The 23,806-nt window shown below is 30.3% G+C and overlaps 1 protein-coding gene across 2 annotated transcripts in view; it reads left to right on the top strand.

Moving 5' to 3' along the window:
* The first annotated feature begins 291 nt into the window (after nucleotides 1-291).
* Nucleotides 292-23,806, top strand: part of Non1 (nucleolar GTP-binding protein 1) — a 35,476-nt gene continuing 11,961 nt past the window's right edge. Inside the window, exons 1-3 of one of the 2 annotated variants that reach the window (XM_071661619.1) lie at nucleotides 292-365; nucleotides 1,288-1,362; nucleotides 1,548-1,718. In XM_071661619.1, the coding sequence (XP_071517720.1) occupies nucleotides 1,315-1,362; nucleotides 1,548-1,718 (219 nt within the window). In that variant the 5' untranslated portion in view covers nucleotides 292-365; nucleotides 1,288-1,314. Of the gene's footprint in view, nucleotides 366-1,103; nucleotides 1,131-1,287; nucleotides 1,363-1,547; nucleotides 1,719-23,806 lie in introns of those variants that run through there. The other variant, XM_071661618.1, reaches the window with a different exon arrangement.

Below are 23,806 nucleotides of genomic sequence, written 5' to 3'. Positions count from 1 at the left end.
TACATTGTCCTCTTACATACCATTTTTATTTTGCGTGTATCATTCTCTCACCGAGTTGGTAGTTCACTTCCCCTGAAAGTTCGTAATCCCCCCACCCCCCTCCTTTTCCCCTTGGAAAGTTTTGAATTTTCCCTTCTCCCTCCCTTGACCAAAATTTTGATATTTGCATGTGCATGGAAAGATGATAATTTAGAGAGAGAGAGGATGGGGGTATTGATTTTTCGAGGGAGAGGGTGGGCGGGTGTGTTTGTTGTCGTCATTTGTTCGCTGTCAGACTTAACCGCTGACGAGCCTGTACGCTGGGACTGTTTGCTACCCAGTAATCTTGCAAGTTCCACGAGGTAGTAACATACATGGATAGATAGGTAAGTTTTGATCGCAAACGTGGCTATTTACACATTTAGGTCAGTCATTACATTATTTCTGGCTTAGACATGAGACTCTAGTTCTCTTTATACCTGATCAGACGTAGGGAGGTCTGTTTGTATGTGTGTATCGAGTACTTTTAACAGCTTTTTGGTATCATGGAATTCTCGTAAGGGGTTTTGTAAGACATTAAGTGCCAAAGGAAGTTTAACACCTGAATCAGTGTAGGATGGTTATTTACTTACCTTCAACATCCTTATTGTTCGAATTTTGGATTTGTTTTTACTATCGTCACGAGACTGAGAGATACAATACTTAACATATGGAAGTGTTAGTATGGTAGATAGAGACGGTAAATGCCATGGGAACGTGATTACTATCCTTTTTTTTTATCTTGAAATCTAATTCTTTTGTAGGCAGGGCTGTGAAAGTAATTATGGGATTATTTGTGAAAAAGTTAGTGCTTTACTGGTGGAACCTGGTCTTCCAAAACACAGCACATATTGCACAACACAATCTACGTATAACTGCCCATTGCACTATAGTTACACTTAGGCCACCCCGAGCACACATACCCAACGTGTGCCAATAATGGTACACCTGAGGACAGATTGTCATTGATGAGAGCCTGTGACAAGCTTAATTTGGGGGAATCTTCACACCAGTATGCTTAAGTGCAAGAACTTCTTAATACCACTATAAACTAAGAAAATGTAATAATGTAACTACACATCTTTATAAGTAATGGAGACATGTGGAACAAGGTTAGTTTGTTTAGGAAGCTGCTACTAAGTAGTTGGTTGGGTTTGTGCTTATATTGACCTCTTGGTGATTGTGAAAAGGTGCTTCCTAAAAATATATAATGCACCTTTTTTGCACGTATATTATGATTCTATTACAATTTTGATATTTTTGTTACAGATTCAGCTCCTAGAACAACATTTAAAGATGTCACACTACAACTTCAAAAAGATTACATGTGTTCCAACAGCTAAGGTGATTTGATGTTTGAATTGTATATTGTATTGAAGTGAAATGTGAATAACCAGTTTTGTTATATATGTGTACACATATATTTATAATACTTCATCGTCCATATTTTTATTGGAATGCAATGTATTTCAGTATTCAAGTATGTTGAAATTTCTGAATGACATCATCAGGTATAATGTATGTTTCAGGACTTTACAGACATCATACTCTCCAAGACACAACGAAAGACGCCTACAGTTATTCACAGGCACTTTAAGATATCTCGCATACGTGCTTTTTACATGAGAAAAGTAAAATACACTCAGCAGAATTTCCACGACAGGTTATCAGCAATTCTAACTGAATTCCCCAAATTAGAGGTAAGTCTGGTTGTACTATAACTGCTAAAATTTTTCTATTGAGGAATTGATTCTTTGGAAAGCTTTAAGAGAATCTTTATGACTTCCAGGAGTTAGAAACCTCTAACCTCTACTTTCCAGTAAGGTTCTTGCCTCCTGCTTGCTACTCAGCCATTCTTAGATAGTGACATTAGGTTGCCCTGAATATGATTTCTTTCCAATTTATTTTTTCTGAACTGAAGCAGGGCATATGAAACGTCAGGGGTAAGCTATGGAAATGTCTGTGGGGCCTGAATGTGGATAGGGAGCTGAGGTTTTGGTACATTACACATGACAGCTAGAGAATGAGTGTGAGTGGATGTGGCCTTTTTTGTCTGTTTCCTGGCACTACCTTGCTGATGCAGGGGGTGGCGTTGCTGTTTCCAGCAGCGCCGGGAATGGATAAAGTCGAGCAAGTATGAATATGTCAACATGTGTATATATTTTTTTTTTTTTTTTTTTATACTTTGTCGCTGTCTCCCGCGTTTGCGAGGTAGCGCAAGGAAACAGACGAAAGAAATGGCCCAACCCCCCCCCCCCATACACATGTATATACATACGTCCACACACGCAAATATACATACCTACACAGCTTTCCATGGTTTACCCCAGACGCTTCACATGCCTTGATTCAATCCACTGACAGCACGTCAACCCCGGTATACCACATCGCTCCAATTCACTCTATTCCTTGCCCTCCTTTCACCCTCCTGCATGTTCAGGCCCCGATCACACAAAATCTTTTTCACTCCATCTTTCCACCTCCAATTTGGTCTCCCTCTTCTCCTCGTTCCCTCCACCTCCGACACATATATCCTCTTGGTCAATCTTTCCTCACTCATTCTCTCCATGGGGATAGGGGAGAAAGAATACTTCCCACGTATTCCCTGCATGTCGTAGAAGGCGACTAAAAGGGAAGGGAGCGGGGGGCTGGAAATCCTCCCCTCTCGTTTTTTTTTTTTTTTTTTTTTTTTTTTTTCCAAAAGAAGGAACAGAGAAGGGGGCCAGGTGAGGATATTCCCTCAAAGGCCCAGTCCTCTGTTCTTAGCGCTACCTCGCTAATGCGGGAAATGGCGAATAGTATGAAAAAAAAAAAAAAAAAATATATATATATATATATCTATGTGTGATTTTTTTGAAAAATAGATTTTCTTGAAATTTTCAGCATAGATACTTTTATGTATGCTGAATACGAATCTGTTATCAAAATCTCAAAATTTAGATAATCAGTCAAGTAATTAGCATTTAAATTTTATAATTAGTCCAGGTGCTAATTAAACGGTTAATGTTATGAATTACAGTCTTTTGACACCAAATACTGAAATACCATATGAAATAACTTCTATACACAGATTTTCATTAAAATCTGAGTAAGTTGAAAATCTGAGCAAAAAATCCAAGACTATATAGCCTAGGATTTTTCTTGATTTTTTTGAAAAAATAGATTTTCTTGAAATTTTTAGCATAGATACTTCTGTATATGCTAAATACGAATCTGCGGTTAAAATCTAAAAATTCTTGTAATTAGTCGAGTAATTAGCATTTAAATTATATCATAATTAGTCCAGCTGCTAATTAAACGGTTAATATAATGAATTACAGTCTTTTGACACCAAATACTTAAATACCATATAGAATAACCTCTGTACACAGATTTTCATTAAAATCTGAGGAAGTTGAAAATCTGAGCAAAAAAATCCAAGGCATATATATATATATATATATATATATATATATATATATATATATATATAGCCTTGGATTTTTCTTGATTTTTTTGAAAAAATAGATTTTCTTTAAATTTTCAGCATAGACACTTGTGTATGCTGAATACGAACCTGTGGTCAAAATCTAAAAATTCGTATAATTAGTCAAGTAATTAGCATTTAAATTTATAATTAGTCCAGGTGCTAATTTAAAGGGTTAATATTATGAATCAATCTTTTGACTCCAAAAACTTAAATACCATATAAAATAACATCTATACACAGATTTTCATTAAAATCTGAGGAAGTTGAAAATCTGAGCAAAAAAAATCCAAGGCCTTGGACTTCTCTTGATTTATTTGAAAAATAGATTTTCTTGAAATTTTTAGCATAGATACTTCTGTATATGCTGAATACGAATCTGTGGTGAAAATCTAAAAATTCGTATAATTTGTCGAGTATTTAGCATTTAAATTTTATCATAATTAGTCCAGCTGCTAATTAAACGGTTAATATTATGAATTACAGTCTTTTGACACCAAATACTTAAATGCCATATAAATTAATATCTATACACATATTTTTATAAAAATCTGAGAAAGTTGAAAATCTGAACAAAAAGAATCCAAGGCTATAGTCTACTTTTTTTTTATGAAAAAAATATATTTTCTTGAAATTTTCAGCACAGATAGGGTTAATATTATGATTCACAGTCTTTTGACTCCAAATACTTAAATGCCGTATAAAATAATATCTATACACATATTTTTTATAAAAATCTGAACAAGTTGAAAATCTGAACAAAAAAAATCCAAGGTTATACCCTTGGATTTTTTTTTATGGAAAAATAGATTTTCTTGAAATTTTCTTCATAGATACGTTTGTGTATGCTGAATACGAATCTCTGGTCAAATCTAAAAATTCTTATAATTAATCGAGTAATTAGCATTTAAACTTTATTATAATTAGTCCAGGTGCTAATTAAACAGTTAATATTATGAATTAGTCTTTTGACACCAAATACTGAAATACCATATAAAATAACATCTATACACAGATTTTCATTAAAATCTGAGGAAGTTGAAAATCGGCAAAAAAGATCCAAGCCTAGGATTTTTCTTTATTTTTTTGAAAAAATATATTTTCTTGAAATTTTTAGCATAGATACTTCTGTATATGCTGAATACGAATCTGTGGTTAAAACCTAAAAATTCTTATAATTAGTCGAGTAATTAGCATTTAAATTTTATTATGACTAGTCGAGGTGCTAATTAAACGGTTAATATTATGAATTAAAGTCTTTTGACTTGAAATTCTTAAATACCATATAGAATAACATATATACACAGATTTTCAATAAAATCTGAGGAAGTTGAAAATCTGAGGGAAACAAATCCAAGGCTATATCCATGGATTTTCCTTGATTTTTTGAAAAATAGATTTTCTTTAGATTTTCAGCATAGATACTTTTATGTATGCTTAATAAGAAACTGTGGTCAAAATCTAAAAATTCAGATAATCAGTCGAGTAATTAGCATTTACATTTTATCATAATTAGTGCAGGTGCTAATTAAGGTTAATATTATGAATCACAGTCTTTTGACTCGAAATACCTAAATACCATATAAAGTAACATCTATACACAGATTTTTATTAAAATCTGAGGAAGTTGAAAATCTGAGCAAAAAAAATGCCAGGCTATATCCTTGGATTTTTCTTGATTTTTTTGAAAAAATAGATTTTTTAAAAATTTTCGCATAAATACTTTTGTATATGCTGAATACGAATCTGTAGTTCAAATCTAAAAATTCGTGTATTTAGTCGAGTAATTAGCATTTAAATTTTTAATTAGTCCAGGTGCTTATTACAAGGGTTAATATTATGAATAATTGTCTATTGACTGCAAATACTTAAATGCCATATAAAGTAACATCTGTAAACAAATTTTCATTAAAATCTGAGGAAGTTGAAAATCTGAGCAAAAAAAAAATCCAAGGCATGGATTTTTCTCGATTTTTTTTTTGAAAAAATAGATTTTCTTTAAATTTTCAGCATAGACACTTTTGTATATGCTGAATACGGATCTTTAGTCAAAATATAAAGATTCGTATAAGTAGTCGAGTAATTAGCATTTCCATTTTATCATAATTAGTCCAGATGCTAATTAAAAGGTTTAATATTATGAATTACAGTCTTGTGACACCAAATACTGAAATACCATATAAAATAACATCTATACACAGATTGTCATTAAAATCTGAGGAAGTTGAAAATCTGAGCAAAAAAATCTTGGATTTTTCTTGATATTTTTGAAAAAATAGATTTTACTGAAATTTTTACAATAGATACTTCTGTATATGCTGAAAAGCAATCTCTGGTCAAAATCTAAAAATTCGTATAATTAGTCGAGTAATTAGCATTTAAATTTTATAGTCCAGGTGCTAATTACAAGGGTTAATATTATGAATCAGTCTTTTGCTTCCAAATACTTAAATACCATATAAAATAACATCTGTACACAGATTTTCATTAAAATCTGAGGAAGTTGAAAATCAGAAAAAAATCCAAGGCTTGGATTTTTTTTATTTGAAAAAATAGATTTTCTTGAAATTTTAAGCATAGATGCTTTTGTGTATGCTGAATACGAATCTGTGGTCAAAATCTAAAATTTCATATTATTAGTCGAGTAATTAGCATTTACATTTTATTATTAGTCCAGGTGCTAATTAAGAGTTAATATTATGAATCATTGTCTTTTGACTGCAGATACTTAAATACCATATAAAATGTTATCTATACACAGGTTATCATTAAAATCTGAGGAAGTTGAAAATCTGAGCAAAAAAAATCCAAGGCTATAGCCTTGGATTTTTATTTTTATTAAAAATATATTATTTTGAAATTTTCAACATATATACTTTTGTGTATGCTGAATACGAATCTGTGGTCAAAATCTAAAAATTCGTATATTTATTCGATTAATTAGCATTTACATTTTATTATAGTGCAGGTGCTAATTAAAGGGATAATATTATGAATCACAGTCTTTTGACTCCAAATACCTAAATACCTTATAAAGTAACATCTATACACTGATTTGTATTAAAACCTGAGGAAGTTGAAAATCTGAGCAAAAAAAATGCCAGGCTATATAGCCTTGGATTTTTCTTGATTTTTTTTTTAGAAAATAGATTTTATTTAAAATTTTAGCATAGATACTTCTGTATATGCTCAATACGAATCTGTGGTAAAAATCTAAAAAATCGTATATTTAGTCAAGTAATTAGCATTTAAATTTAATAATCAGTTCAGGTGCTAATTACAAGGGTTAATATTATGAATCACTGTCTCTTGACTGGAAATACTTAAATCCCATATAAAATAACATCTGTACACAAATTGTCCTTAAAATCTGAGGAAGTTGAAATTCTGAGAAAAAAAATCCAAGGGTATCCTTTTATTTTTCTTGATTTTTTGAAAAAATAGATTTTCTTTAAATTTTCAGAATAGACACTTTTGTGTATGCTGAATACGAATCTTTAGTCGAAATCTAAAAACTCGTATAATTAGTCGAGTAATTAGCATTTACATTTTATTATAATTAGTCCAGGTGCTAATTAAAAGGGTTAATATTATGAATCACTGTCTTTTGACTGCAAATACTTAAATGCCATATAAAATAATTTCTGTACACCGATTTTCATTAAAATCTGAAGAAGTTTTAAATCTGAGGGGAAAAAAGATCCAAGGCTATAGCCTTGGATTTTTCTTGATTTTGTTGAAAAAATAGATTTTCTTAAAATTTTTAGAATAGATACTTTTGTATATGCTGAATACGAATCTGTGGTTATAATCTAAAAATTCGTATAATTAGTCTAGTAATTAGCATTTAAATTTATAATTAGTCCAGGTGCTAATTACAAGGGTTAATATTATGAATTACAGTCTTTTGACTCCTAAACTTGAATACCATATAAAATAACATTTGTACACAGATTTTCATTAAAATCTGAGGAAGTTGAGAATCTAAGCAAAAAAAAAAAAAAAAGATTCCAAGGATCCTTGGATTTTTCTTGATTTATTTGAAAAAATAGATTTTTTGAAATGTTCAGCATAGATACTTTTGTGTATGCTGAATACGAATCTGTGGTCAAAATCTAAAAATTCGTATAATTAGTCGAGTAATTAGCATTTAAATTTGATAATTAGTCCAGGTGCTAATTACGAGGGTTAACATTATGAATCACTGTCTTTTGACTGCAAATACTTAAATACCATATAGAATAACATCTGTACACAAATTTTCATTAAAATTTGAGGAAGTTGAAAATCGAGTAAAAAAAAATCTAAGCCTTGGAATTTTCTTGATTTTTTTTGAAAAAATAGATTTTCTTGAAATTTTCATCATAGACACTTTTGTGTATGCTGAATACGAATCTTTGGTCAAAATCTAAAATTTCGTATATTTAGTCGGGTAATTAGCATTTAAAATTTATAATTAGTCCAGGTGCTAATTAAAAGGGTTAATATTATGAATCACAGTTTTTTGACTCCAAATACTTAAATTCCATATAAAATAACATCTATACACAGATTTACATTAAAATCTGAGGAAGTTGAAAATCTGAGCCAAAAAAAAAAATCCAAGGCCTTTCATTTTTCTTGATTTTTTTGAAAAAATAGATTTTCTTGAGATCTTTAGAATAGATACTTCTGTATATGCTGAATACGAATCTGTGGTTAAAATCTAAAAATTCGTATAATTAGTCGAGTAATTAGCATTTAAATTTTATAATTAGTCCAGGTGCTAATTACAAGGGTTGATATTATGAATTACAGTCTTTTGACTCCAAATACTGAAATACCATATGAAATAACATCTATACACAGATTTTCATTAAAATATGAGTAAGTTGAACATCTGAGCACAAAAAAACAAAAAAATCCAAGGGTATATCCTTGGATTTTTCTTGATTTATTTTGAAAAATTAGATTTTCTTGACCTCTTTAGCATAGATACTTCTGTATATGCTAAATACGAATGTGTGGTTAAAATCTAAATATTCGTATATTTAGTCGAGTAATTAGCATTTAAATTTTATCATAATTAGTCTAGGTGGTAATTACAAGGGTTAGTATTATGAATCACTGTCTTTTGACTGCAAATCCTTAAATACCATATAAAATAACATGTGCCCAGATTTTCATTAAAATCTGAGGAAGTTGAAAATCTGAGCAAAAAAAGATCGAAGGCTATAGCCTTGGATTTTTCTTGATTTTTTTTGAAAAAATAGATTTTCTTTAAATTTTAATAATAGATACTTCTGTATATGCTGAATACGAATCTGTGGTTAAAATCTAAAAATTCGTATAATTAGTCGAGTAATTAGCATTTAAATTTTATAATTAGTCCAGGTGCTAATTACAAGGGTTGATATTATGAATTACAGTCTTTTGACTCCAAATACTGAAATACCATATGAAATAACATCTATACACAGATTTTCATTAAAATATGAGTAAGTTGAACATCTGAGCACAAAAAAACAAAAAAATCCAAGGGTATATCCTTGGATTTTTCTTGATTTATTTTGAAAAATTAGATTTTCTTGACCTCTTTAGCATAGATACTTCTGTATATGCTAAATACGAATGTGTGGTTAAAATCTAAATATTCGTATATTTAGTCGAGTAATTAGCATTTAAATTTTATCATAATTAGAAAAAAAAAAAAAAAAAAAAAAAAAAAAAAAAAAAAAAAAAAAAAAAAAAAAAAAAAAAAAAAAAAAAAAAAAAAAAAAAAAAAAAAAAAAAAAAAAAAAAAAAAAAAAAAAAAAAAAAAAAAAAAAAAAAAAAAAAAAAAAAAAAAAAAAAAAAAAAAAAAAAAAAAAAAAAAAAAAAAAAAAAAAAAAAAAAAAAAAAAAAAAAAAAAAAAAAAAAAAAAAAAAAAAAAAAAAAAAAAAAAAAAAAAAAAAAAAAAAAAAAAAAAAAAAAAAAAAAAAAAAAAAAAAAAAAAAAAAAAAAAAAAAAAAAAAAAAAAAAAAAAAAAAAAAAAAAAAAAAAAAAAAAAAAAAAAAAAAAAAAAAAAAAAAAAAAAAAAAAAAAAAAAAAAAAAAAAAAAAAAAAAAAAAAAAAAAAAAAAAAAAAAAAAAAAAAAAAAAAAAAAAAAAAAAAAAAAAAAAAAAAAAAAAAAAAAAAAAAAAAAAAAAAAAAAAAAAAAAAAAAAAAAAAAAAAAAAAAAAAAAAAAAAAAAAAAAAAAAAAAAAAAAAAAAAAAAAAAAAAAAAAAAAAAAAAAAAAAAAAAAAAAAAAAAAAAAAAAAAAAAAAAAAAAAAAAAAAAAAAAAAAAAAAAAAAAAAAAAAAAAAAAAAAAAAAAAAAAAAAAAAAAAAAAAAAAAAAAAAAAAAAAAAAAAAAAAAAAAAAAAAAAAAAAAAAAAAAAAAAAAAAAAAAAAAAAAAAAAAAAAAAAAAAAAAAAAAAAAAAAAAAGTAATTAGCATTTACATTTTATTATGATTAGTGTAGGTGCTACTTATAAGGGCTAATATTATGAATTATAGTCTTTTGACACCAAATACTGAAATACCATATAAAATAACATCTATACACAGATTGTCATTAAAATCTGAGGAAGTTGAAAATCTTAGCAAAAAGATTTACACTTTCATTAAATGTGAGAGTGTAAAATCTTAGCAAATAAAAAAATCCAAGGCTTTAGCCTTGGATTTTTCTTGATTTTTTTGAAAAATTTTCTTGAAATAATCAGCATAGACACTTTTTTGTATGCCGAATACGAATCTGTGGTCAAAATCTAAAAATTCCTATAATTAGTCAAGTAATTAGCATTTAAATTTAATAATTAGATTTGGTCCTAATTAAAATGGTTAATATGAATCACAGTCTTTTGACTCCAAGTACTTAAATACCATATATAATAACATCTATACACAGATTTTTCATTAAAATCTGAGGAAGTTGAAAATCTGAGCAAAAAAAAAATCCAAGGCAATAGCCTTGGATTTTTCCTGTTTTTGTTTTTTTGAAAAATTAGATTCTCTTGACATCTTTAGCATAGATACTTCTGTATATGCTAAATACCAATGTGTGGTTAAAATCTAAATATTCATATATTTAGTCGAGTAATTAGCATTTAAATTTTATAATTAGTCCAGGTGGTAATTACAAGGGTTAATATTATGAATCACTGTCTTTTGACTGGAAATCCTTAAATACCATATAAAATAACATCTGTACAAAGATTTTCATTAAAATCTGAGGAAGTTGAAAATCTGAGGGAAAAAAATCCAAGGCTATAGCCTTGGATTTTTCTTGATTTTTTTGAAAAAATAGATTTCTTGAAATTTTTAAAATTGATACTTCTGTATATGCTGAATACGAATCTGTGGTTATAATCTAAAAATTCGTATAATTAGTCGAATAATTAGCATTTGAATTTTATCATGATTAGTCCAGGTGCTAATTACAATGGTTAATATTATGAATTACAGTCTTTTGACTCCAAATACTTAAATACCTTATAAAATAACATATGTACGCAGATTTTCATTAAAATCTGAGGAAGTTGAAAATTTGAGCAAATAATGCTCAGATTTTTATTGATTTTTTTTGAAAAAATAGATTTTCTTTAAATTTTCAGCATAGACACTTTTGAGTATGCTGAATACGAATCTTTACTCAAAATCTAAAAATTCGTATAATTAATCGAGTAATTAGCATTTACATTTTATTATAATTAGTCCAGGTGCTAATTATAAGGGTTAATATTATGAATCACTGTCTTTTGACTGCAAATCCTTAAATACCATATAAAATAACATCTGTACACAGATTTTCATTAAAATCTGAGGAAGTTGAAAATCTGAGGAAAAAAAATCGAAGGCTATAGCCTTGGATTTTTCTTGATTTTTTTGAAAAAATAGATTTTCTTGAAATTTTTAGAATTGATACTTCTGTATATGCTGAATACGAATCTGTGGTTATAATCTTAAAATTCGTATAATTAGTCGAGTAATTAGCATTTAAATTTATCATAATTAGTCCAGGTGCTAATTACAAGGGTTAATATTATGAATTACAGTCTTTTGACTCCAAATACTTAAATACCATATAAAATAACATATGTACGCAGATTTTCATTAAAATCTGAGAAGTTGAAAATCTGAGCAAAAAATGCTCAGATTTTTAAATTGATTTTTTTGAAAAAATAGATTTTCTTTAAATTTTCAGCATAGACACTTTTTTGTATGCTGAATACGAATCTTTAGTCAAAATCTGAAAATTCGTAAAATTAGTCGATTAATTAGCATTTACATTCTATCATAATTAGTCCAGGTGCTAATTAAAAGGGTTAATATTATGAATCACTGTCTTTTGACTGCAAATCCTTAAATACCATATAAAATAACATCTGTACACAGATTTTCATTAAAATCTGAGGAAGTTGAAAATCTGAGGGAAAAAAATCCAAGGCTATACTATAGCTTTGGATTTTTCTTGATTTTTTGAAAAAATAGATTTTTTTTGAAATTTTTAGAATTGATGCTTCTGTATATGCTGAATACGAATCTGTGGTTATAATCTAAAAATTCGTATAATTAGTCGAGTAATTAGCATTTGAATTTTATAATTAGTCCAGGTGTTAATTACAAGGGTTAATATTATGAATTACAGTCTTTTACTCCAAATACTTAAATACCATATACAATAACATATGTACGTAGATTTTCATTAAAATCTGAGGAAGTTGAAGATTAGGGCAAAAAATGCTCAGATTTTTATATATTTTTTTAAATTTAAATAGATTTTTTTAAATTTTCAGCATAGACACTTTCGTGTATGCTGAATACGAATCTTTAGTCAAAATCTAAAAATTCGTATAATTAATCGAGTAATTAGCATTTACCTTTTATTATGATTACTCCAGGTGCTAATTAAAAGGGTTAATATTATGAATCACTTTCTTTTTACTGGAAATACTTAAATGCCATATAAACTAACATCTGTACACAGATTTTCATTAAAATCTGAGATAGTTGAAAATCTGTGCAAAAAAAAAATCGAAGGCTATAGCCTTGGATTTTTCTTGATTTTTTTGAAAAAATAGATTTTCTTGAAATTTTTAGAATTGATACTTCTGGATATGGTGAATACGAATCTGTGGTTATAATGTAAAACTTCGTATAATTAGTCGAGTAATTAGCATTTAAATTTTATAATTATTCCAGGTGCTAATTACAAGGGTTAATATTATGAATTACAGTGTTTTGACTCCAAATACTTAAATACCATATAAAATAACATGTACGTAGGTTTTCATTAAAATCTGAGAAAGTTGAAAATCTTAGCAAAAATTCTCAGATTTTTAATGATTTTTTTAAGTAGATTTTCTTCAAAATTTTAGCATAGATACTTCTGTATATGCTGAAATTCGTATAAGTAGTCGAGTAATTAGTATTTACATTTTATAATTAGTCCATGTGCTACTTAAAAGGTTTAATATTATGAATCTTTGTCTTTTAACATCTGTACACAGATTTTCATTAAAATCTGAGATAGTTGAAAATCTAAACAAAAAATCGAAAGCTATAGCATTGGATTTTTCTTGATTTTTTTGAAAAATTAGATTTTCTTGAAATTTTTAGAATAGATAATTCTGTATATGCTGAATACGAATCTGTGGTTTTAATCTAAAAATTCGTATAATTAGTCGAGTAATTAGTATTTAAATTGTATCATAATTAGTCCAGGTGCTTATTACAAGGGTTAATATTATGAATTACAGTCTTTTGACTCGGTTTATATTATGAATTACAGTCTTTTGACTCCAAATACTTAAATACCATATAAAATAACATATATACAGAGATTTTCATTAAGATATAAGTTGGAAATCTGAGTAAAAAAGAAATCCAAGCATATAGCCTTGGATTTTTCTTGATTTATTTCTGAAGAAATAGATTTTCTTGACCTCTTTAGCATAGATACTTCTGTATATGCTAAATATGAATGTGTGGTTAAAATCTAAATGTTCGCATATTTAGTCGAATAATTAGCATTTAAATTTTACCATAATTAGTCCAGGTTGTAATTACAAGGGTTAGTATTATGAATCACTCTCTTTTGACTGCAAATCCTTAAATACCATATAAAATGACATCTGTACACATATTTTCATTAAAATCTGAGGAAGTTGAAAATCTTAGGGAAAAAAAATCCAAGGGTATAGCCTTGGATTTTTCTTGATTTTTTTGAAAAAATAGATTTTCTTGAAATTTTTAGAATTGATACTTCTGTATATGCTGAATACGAATCTGTGGTTATAATCTAAAAAATCGTATAATTAGTTGAATAATTAGCATTTGAATTTTATAATTAGTCTAGGTGCTAATTACAGTGGTTAATATTATGAATTACAGTCTTTTGACTCCAAATACTTAAATACCTTATAAAATAACATATGTACGCAGATTTTCATTAAAATTTGAGGAAGTTGAAAATCTGAGCAAAGAATGCTGAGATTTTTATTGATTTTTTTGAAAAGATAGATTTTCTTTAAATTTTCAGCATAGACACTTTTGAGTATGCTGAATACGAATCTTTAGTCAAAATCTAAAAATTCGTATAATTAGTCGAGTAATTAGCATTTACATTTTATAATTAGTCCAGGTGCTAATTAAAAGGGTTAATATTATGAATCACTGTCTTTTTACTGCAAATACTTAAATGCCATATAAAATAACATCTGTACACAGATTTTCATTAAAATCTGAGATAGTTGAAAATCTGAGGGAAAAAAAATCCATTTTTGAAAAAATAGATTTTCTTGAATTTTTTAGAATTGATACTTCTGTATATGCTGAATACGAATCTGTGGTTATAATCTAAAAATTCGTATAATTAGTCGAGTAATTAGCATTTAAATTTTATCATAATTAGTCCAGGTGCTAATTACAAGGGTTAATATTATGAATTACAGTCTTTTGACTCCAAATACTTAAATACCATATAAAATAACATATTTACGCAGATTTTCATTAAAATCTGAGAAAGTTGAAAATCTGAGCAAAAAATGCTCAGATTTGTATTGATTTTTTTTAAAAAGTAGATTTTCTTTAGAATTTTAGCATAGATACTTCTGTATATGCTGAATACGAATGTGTGGTTAAAATCTAAAAATTCGTATAAGTAGTCGAGTAATTAGCATTTACATTTTATAATTAGTCCAGGTGCTAATTAAAAGGGTTAATATTATGAATCACTGTCTTTTTACTTCAAATACTTAAATGCCATATAAAATAACATCTGTACACAGATTTTCATTAAAATCTGAGATAGTCGAAAATCTGAGCAAAAAAATCGAAGGCTATATAATGCCATATAAAATAACATCTGTACACAGATTTTCATTAAAATCTGAGATAGTCGAAAATCTGAGCAAAAAAAAATCGAAGGCTATAGCCTTGGATTTTTCTTGATTTTTTTGAAAAAATAGATTTTCTTCAAATTTTAATAATAGATACTTCTGTATATGCTGAATACGAATCTGTGGTTAAAATCTAAAAATTCGTATAATTAGTCGAGTAATTAGCATTCAAATTTTATAATTAGTCCAGGTGCTAATTACAAGGGTTGATATTATTAATTACAGTCTTTTGACTCCAAATACTTAAATACCATAGAAAATAACATCTATACACAGATTTTCATTAAAATATAAGTAAGTTGAAAATCTGAGCTAAAAAAAAAAAAAAAAATCCAAAGGTATATCCTTGGATTTTTCTTGATTTATTTTGAAAAATTAGATTTTCTTGACCTCTTTAGCATAGATACTTCTGTATATGCTAAATACGAATGTGTGGTTAAAATCTAAATATTCGTATATTTAGTCGAGTAATTAGCATTTAAATTTTATCATAATTAGTCCAGGTGCTAATTACAAGGGTTAATATAATGAATTACAGTCTTTTGACTCCAAATACTTAAATACCATACAAAATAACATATGTACGCAGATTTTCATTAAAATCTGAGGAAGTTGAAAATTGAACAAAAAAGGCTCAGATTTTTATTGATTTTTTTGAAAAAATAGATTTTCTTTAAATTTTCAGGTGGTAATTACAAGGGTTAGTATTATGAATCACTGTCTTTTGAATGCAAATCCTTAAATACCATATAAAATAACATCTGTGCACAGATTTTCATTAAAATCTGAGGAAGTTGAAAATCTGAGGGAAAAAAATTTAAGGCTATAGCCTTGGATTTTTCTTTATTTTTTTGAAAAAATAGATTTTCTTGAAATTTTTAGAATTGATACTTCTGTATATGCTGAATACGAATCTGTGGTTATAATCTTAAAATTCGTATAATTAGTCGAGTAATTAGCATTTGAATTTTATCATAATTAGTCCAGGTGCTAATTACAATGGTTAATATTATGAATTACAGTCTTTTGACTCCAAATACTTAAATACCTTATAAAATAACATATGTACGCAGATTTTCATTAAAATCTGAGGAAGTTGAAAATCTGAGCAAAGAATGCTCAGATTTTTATTGATTTTTTTGAAAAAATAGATTTTCTTTAAATTTTCAGCATAGACACTTTTGAGTATGCTGAATACGAATCTTTAGTCAAAATCTAAAAATTCGTATAATTAGTCGAGTAATTAGCATTTACATTTTATTATAATTAGTCCAGGTGCTAATTATAAGGGTTAATATTATGAATCACTGTCTTTTTACTGCAAATACTTAAATGCCATATAAAATAACATCTGTACACAGATTTTCATTAAAATCTGAGATAGTTGAAAATCTGAGCAAAAAAAAATCGAAGGCTATAGCCTTGGATTTTTCTTGATTTTTTTGAAAAAATAGATTTTCTTGAATTTTTTAGAATTGATACTTCTGTATATGCTGAATACGAATCTGTGGTTATAATCTAAAAAATCGTATAATTAGTCGAGTAATTAGCATTTAAATTTTATCATAATTAGTCCAGGTGCTAATTACAAGGGTTAATACTATGAATTACAGTCTTTTGACTCCAAATACTTAAATACCATATAAAATAACATATTTACGCAGATTTTCATTAAAATCTGAGAAAGTTGAAAATCTGAGCAAAAAATGCTCAGATTTGTATTGATTTTTTTTAAAAAGTAGATTTTCTTTAGAATTTTAGCATAGATACTTCTGTATATGCTGAATACGAATGTGTGGTTAAAATCTAAAAATTCGTATAAGTAGTCGAGTAATTAGCATTTACATTTTATTATAATTCGTCCAGGTGCTAATTAAAAGGGTTAATGGTATGAATCACTGTATTTTTACTTCAAATACTTAAATGCCATATAAAATAACATCTGTACACAGATTTTCATTAAAATCTGAGATAGTCGAAAATCTGAGCAAAAAAAAATCGAAGGCTATATAATGCCATATAAAATAACATCTGTACACAGATTTTCATTAAAATCTGAGATAGTCGAAAATCTGAGCAAAAAAAAATAGAAGGCTATAGCCTTCGATATTTTTTAATTTTTTTGAAAAAATAGATTTTCTTCAAATTTTAATAATAGATACTTCTGTATATGCTGAATACGAATCTGTGGTTAAAATCTAAAAATTCGTATAATTAGTCGAGTAATTAGCATTTAGATTTTATAATTAGTCCAGGTGCTAATTACAAGGGTTGATATTATTAATTACAGTCTTTTGACTCCAAATACTTAAATACCATATAAAATAACATCTATACACAGATTTTCATTAAAGTATGAGTATGTTGAAAATCTGAGCAAAAAAAAAAAAATCCAAGTGTATATCCTTGGATTTTTCTTGATTTATTTTGAAAAATTAGATTTTCTTGACCTCTTTAGCATAGATACTTCTGTATATGCTAAATACGAATGTGTGGTTAAAATCTAAATATTCGTATATTTAGTCGAGTAATTAGCATTTAGATTTTATCATAATTAGTCCAGGTGGTAATTACAAGGGTTAGTATTATGAATCACTGTCTTTTGCCTGTAAATCCTTAAATACCATATAAGATAACATCTGTTTACAGATTTTCATTAAAATCTAAGGAAGTTGAAAATCTGAGGGAAAAAAAAAGGCTATAGCCTTGGATTTTTCTTGATTTTATTTGAAAAAATAGATTTTCTTGAAATTTTTAGAATTGATACTTCTGTATATGCTGAACACGAATCTTTGGTTATAATCTTAAAATTCGTATAATTAGTCGAGTAATTAGCATTTAAATTTTATAATTAGTCCAGATGCTAATTACAAGGGTTAATATTATGAATTACAGTCTTTTGACTCCAAATACTTAAATACCATATAAAATAACATATGTACGCAGATTTTCATTAAAATCTGAGGAAGTTGAAAATTGAACAAAAAATGCTCAGATTTTTATTGATTTTTTTGAAAAAATAGATTTTCTTTAAATTTTCAGCATAGACACTTTTGAGTATGCTGAATACGAATCTTTAGTCAAAATCTAAAAATTCATATCATTAGTCGAGTAATTAGCATTTACATTCTATTATAATTAGTCCAGGTGCTAATTAAAAGGGTTAATATTATGAATCACTGTCTTTTGACTGCAAATACTTAAATGCCATATAAAATAACATATGTTCACAGATTTTCATTAAAATCTGAAATAGTCGAAAGTCTGAGCAAAAAAAATCGACTGCAAATACTTAACACTTGGATTTTTCTTGATTTTTTTGAAAAAATAAATTTTCTTGAATTTTTTAGAATTGATACTTCTGCATATGCTGAATACGAATCTGTGGTTAAAATCTAAAAATTCGTATAATTAGTCGAGTAATTAGCATTTAAATTTTATAATTAGTCCAGGTGCTAATTAAAAGGGTTAATATTATGAATCACAGTCTTTTGACTCCAAATACTTTAAGTAAATACCATATAAAATAACATCTATCCATAGATTTTCATTAAAATCTGAGGAAGTTGAAAATCTGACAAAAAAAATCCCTTGGATTCTTCTTGATGTTTTTGAAAAAATAGATTTTCTTGAAATTCTTAGCATAGACACTTCTGTATACGCTGAATACGAATCTGTGGTTAAAATCTAAAAATTTGTATATTTAGTCGAGTAATTAGCATTTAAATTTTATCATGATTAATCCAGGTGCTAATTACAAGAGTTAATATTATGAATCACAGTCTTTTGACTCCAAATACTTAAATACCATATAAAATAACATCTGTACACAGATTTTCGTTAAAATCTGAGGAAGTTGAAAATCTGAGCAAAAATCTGTTTCGTGGTGCTACTTTGCTAATGTGTGAAACAGTGACCATCTATAATGAACAAATGAACGAGTATGAAGAGAGGAAAGTGATTGGTTCCCATCAAATGGTGGTCTGGGCAGGGGTGTGTGATGTCCCCATGGTTATTTAATTTGTTTATGGATGGGGTTGTTAGGGAGGTAAATGCAAGAGTTTTGGAGAGAGGAGTGAGTATGCAGTCTGTTGGGGATGAGAGGGCCTGGGAAGCGAGTCAGTTGTTTTTCGCTGATGGTACGACTCTTGTGGCTGATTCGAGTGTGAAACTGTGGAAGTTGGTGACTGAGTTTGGAAAAGTGTGCGAAAGGAGAAAGTCAAGAGTGAATGTGAATAAGAGCAAGGTTATTTAGGTTCAGTAGGGTTGAGGGACGAGTTAATTGGGATTTAAGTTTGAATAGAGAAAAACTGGAGGAAGTCAAGTGTTTTTGATATCTGGGAATGGACTTAGCATGGAAGTGAAAGTGTTACAGGGTGAGAGAGGGGTCGAAGGTTCTGGGAGTGATGAAGAATGTGTGGAAGGAGAGAACGTTATCTTGGAGAGTAAAAATGGGTATGTTTGAAGGAATAGTAGTTCCAGTAGTTTTATATAGTTGCAAGGTATGGGCTGTAGATAGGGTTGTATGGAGGAGGATGGATGTGTTGGAAATGAAATGTTTGAGGACAATATGTGCTGTGAGATGGTTTGATCGAGTAAGTAATAAAAGGGTAAGAGAGATATGTGGAAATTAAGAGGCTGTGGTTGAGAGAGCGGAAGAGGATGTGTTGAAATGGTTTGGACATATGGAAAGAATGAGGAAAGGTTGACAAAGAGGATATATGTATCAGAGGTGAAGGGAATAAGAAACTGGAGACCAAATTGGAGGTGGAAGGATGGAGTGAAAAAGATTTTGAACGATCGGAGCCTGAACATACAGGACGAAAAGAGGCGTAGAAGGAATAGAGTGAATTGGAACTATGTGGTATACTGGGGTTGAAGTGCTGTCAGTGAACTGAACCATATATGTGTGAAACGTCTGGGATAAACCATGGAAAGGTTTGTGGGGCTTGGATGTGAATAGGGAACTATGGTTTCACTGCATTACACATGACAGCTAGAGACTGAGTGTGAATGAATGTGGCGATTTTTGTCTGTTTTCATGGCGCTACCTTGCTGAAGCTGGAGGTAGTAATGCTGTTCCCTGTAGGGCAAGGTAGCGACAGGAATGGATGAATGCAAGCAAGTATGAATATGTACATGTATATATATGTATATGTCTGTATGGGTATGTATATGTGTGTATATGGGTATTTATGCCCACGTATTCCCTGCGTGTCGTAGAAGGCGACTAAAAGGGGAAGGAGCGGGTGGCTGGAAATCCTCCCCTCTCGTTTTTTTTAATTTTCCAAAAGAAGGAACAGAGAAGGGGGCCAGGTAAGGATATTCCCTCTAAGGCCCAGTCCTCTGTTCTTAACGCTACCTCGCTAATGCGGGAAATGGCGAATAGTATGAAAAAAAAAAAATATAAGCATATGAGAGGATGGGCCATTCTTCATTTGTTTCCTGGCGCTACCTTGCTGACGCGGGGGACAGTGATTATGTATAATAGAAATATAATACGTATGTATATATATATATATATATATATATATATATATATATATATATATATATATATATATATATATGTATGTATATATATATGTGTATATTATTTATTTATTTATTTTATTTTGCTTTGTTGCTGTCTCCCGCGTTAGCGAGGTAGCGCAAGGAAACAGACGAAAGGATGGCCCAACCCACCCACATACACGTCCACCCACGCAAATATACATACCTATACATCTCAACGTATACATATATATACACACACAGACATATACATATATACACATGTACATAATTCATACTGTCTGGCCTTATTAATTCCCATCGCCACCCCACCACACATGAAATAACAACCCCCTCCCCCACATGTGCGAGAGGTAGCGCTAGGAAAAGACAATAAAGGCCACATTCGTTCACACTCAGTCTCTAGCTGTCATGTAATAATGCACCGAAACCACAGCTCCCTTTCCACATCCAGGCCCCACACAACTTTCCATGGTTTACCCCAGACACTTCACATGCCCTGATTCAATCCATTGACAGCACGTCGACTCCGGTATACCACGTCGTTCCAGTTCACTCTATTCCTTGCACGCCTTTCACCCTCCTGCATTTCAGGCCCCGATCACTCAAAATCATTTTCACTCCATCCTTCCACCGCCAATTTGGTCTCCCACTTCCCATTCCCATTCCTTCCACCTCTGACACATATATCCTCTCTGTCAATCTTTCCTCATGCATTCTCTCCATTTGGCCAAACCATTTCAAAACACTCTCTTCTTCTCTCTCAACCACACTCTTTTTATTACCACACATCCCTCTTACCCTTTTATTACTTACTCGATCAAACCAACTCACACCACATATTGTCCTCAAACACCTCATTTCCAGCACATCCACCCTCCTCCGCACAACTCTATCTATAGCCCATGCCTCACAACCATATAACATTATTGGAACCACTATTCCTTCAAACATACCCATTTTTGCTTTCCAAGATAACATTCTTGACTTCCACACATTTTTCAACGCTCCCAGAACTTTTGCCCCCTACCTCACCCTAGGATTCACTTCCGCTTCCATGGTTCCATCTGCTGCCAAATCCACTCCCAGATATCTAAAACACTTAATTTCCTCCAGTTTTCTCCATTCAAACTTACCTCCCAATTGACTTGTCCCTCAACCCTACTGTACCTAATAACCTTGCTCTTATTCACATTTACACTCAACTTTCTTCTTTCACACACTGTACCAAACTCAGTCACCAGCTTCTGCAGTTTCTCACATGAATCAGCCACCAGCGCTGTATCATCAGCGAACAACAACTGACTCACTTCCAAAGCTCTCTCATCCACAACAGACTGCATACTTGCCTCTCTTTCCAAAACTCTTGCATTCACCTCCCTAACAACCCCATCCATAAACAAATTAAACAACCATGGAGACATCATGCATCGTTGCCGCAAACCACCATTCACTGAGAACCAATCACTTTCCCCTCTTTCTACTCATGCACATGCCTTACATCCTTGATAAAAACTTTTCACTGCTTCACAACTTACCTCCCACACCATATATTCTTGATACCTTCCACAGAGCATCTCTATCAACTCTATCATATGCCTTCTCCAGATCCATAAATGCTACATACAAATCCATTTGCTTTTCTAAGTATGTCTCACATACATTCTTCAAAGCAAACACCTGGTCCACACATCCTCTACCACTTCTGAAACTACACTGCTCTTCCCCAATCTGATGCTCTGTACATGCCTTCACCCTCTCAATCAATACCCTCCCATTTAATATCCGAGGAATACTCAACAAACTTACACCTTTGTAATTTGAGCACTCACTCTTATCCCCTTTGCCTTTGTACATTGGCACTATGCAAGCATTCTCCCAATCCTCAGGCACCTCACCATGAGTCATACATACATTAAATAACCTTACAAACCAGTCAATAATACAGTCACCCCCTTTTTGATAAATTCCACTGCAATACCCTCCAAACCCGCTGCCTTGCCGGCTTTCAGTGTACTTTATCGCTTTCTCCCGCATTAACGAGGTAGCGCAATGAAACAGACGAAAAAATGGCCCAACCCACCCACATACACATGTATATACATACACGCCCACACATGCACATATACATACCTATACATTTCAATGTATACATACATACATACACAGATGTACATATATACACATGTACATATTCATATTTGCTGCCTTTGTCCATTCCCGTTGCCACCCTGCCACACATGAAATTGCATCCTCCTTCCCCCAGCGAGGTAGAGCTAGGAAAAGACAAAAGGCCACATTCGTTCTCACTCAGTCTCTAGCTGTCATGTGTAATGCACCGAAACCACAGCTTCCTCTCCACATCCAGGCCCCACAAAACTTTCCATGGTTCACCCCAGACGCTTCACGTGCCTTGGTTCAATCCATTGGCAGCACGTCAACCCCAGTATACCACATCGTTCCAATTTACTCTTTTCTTTGCACGCCTTTCACCCTCCTGTGTGTTCAGGCCCCACTCGCTCAAAATCTTTTTCACTCCATCCATCCACCTCCAATTTGGTCTCCCACTTCTCCTCGTTCCCTCCACCTCTGACACATATATCCTCTTTGTCAATCTTTCCTCACTCATTCTCTCCATGTGACCAAACTATTTCAATACACCCTCTTCTGCTCTCTCAACCACACTCTTTTTATTACCACACATCCCTCTTACCCTTTAATTACTTACTTGATCAAACCCTCTCACACCACATATTGTCCTCAAACATCTCATTTCCAACACATCCCCCCTCCTCTGTACAACCCTATCTACATCCTTTGCCTTGCAACCATATAACATTGTTGGAATCACTGTTCCTTCAAACATACCCATTTTTGCTCTCTCGGATAATGTTGTCGCCTGCCACACATTCTTCACCGCTCCCAGAACCCTCGCCCCCTTCTCCATCCTGTGACTCGCTTCTACTTCCATGGTTCCATCCACTGCTAAGTCCTCTCCCAGATATCTGAAACACTTCACTTCCTCCAGTTTTTCTCCATTCAGATATCCATCCCAATTAACTTGTCTGTCAGCCTTACTGAACCTGTTAACCTTGCTCTTATTCACATTTACTCTAAACTTTCTCCTTTCACACACTTCACCAAACTCAGTCACCAACCTCTGCAGTTTCTCACCCGAACCAGCCACCAGCGCTGTATCATCAGCGAACTGACTCACTTCCAAGCCCTCTCATCCACAACAGACTTCATACTTGCCCTTCTTTCTAAAATTCTTGCATTCACCTGCCTAACCACAGATGGACTGCTGGCATTCTGCCAACAAAACATGCAACTCATCTTTTGTAACACTAGATTTATCTGCTGTATGCACTAGCCTTGCCTTACAGGTAAATAGTTGGATCATTAGACC

The sequence above is a fragment of the Panulirus ornatus genome, chromosome 5 (genome assembly GCF_036320965.1).
Source record: "Panulirus ornatus isolate Po-2019 chromosome 5, ASM3632096v1, whole genome shotgun sequence".
NCBI classification, from domain to species: Eukaryota; Metazoa; Arthropoda; class Malacostraca; order Decapoda; family Palinuridae; genus Panulirus; species Panulirus ornatus.
This window is presented reverse-complemented; position numbering and strand designations above follow the sequence as displayed.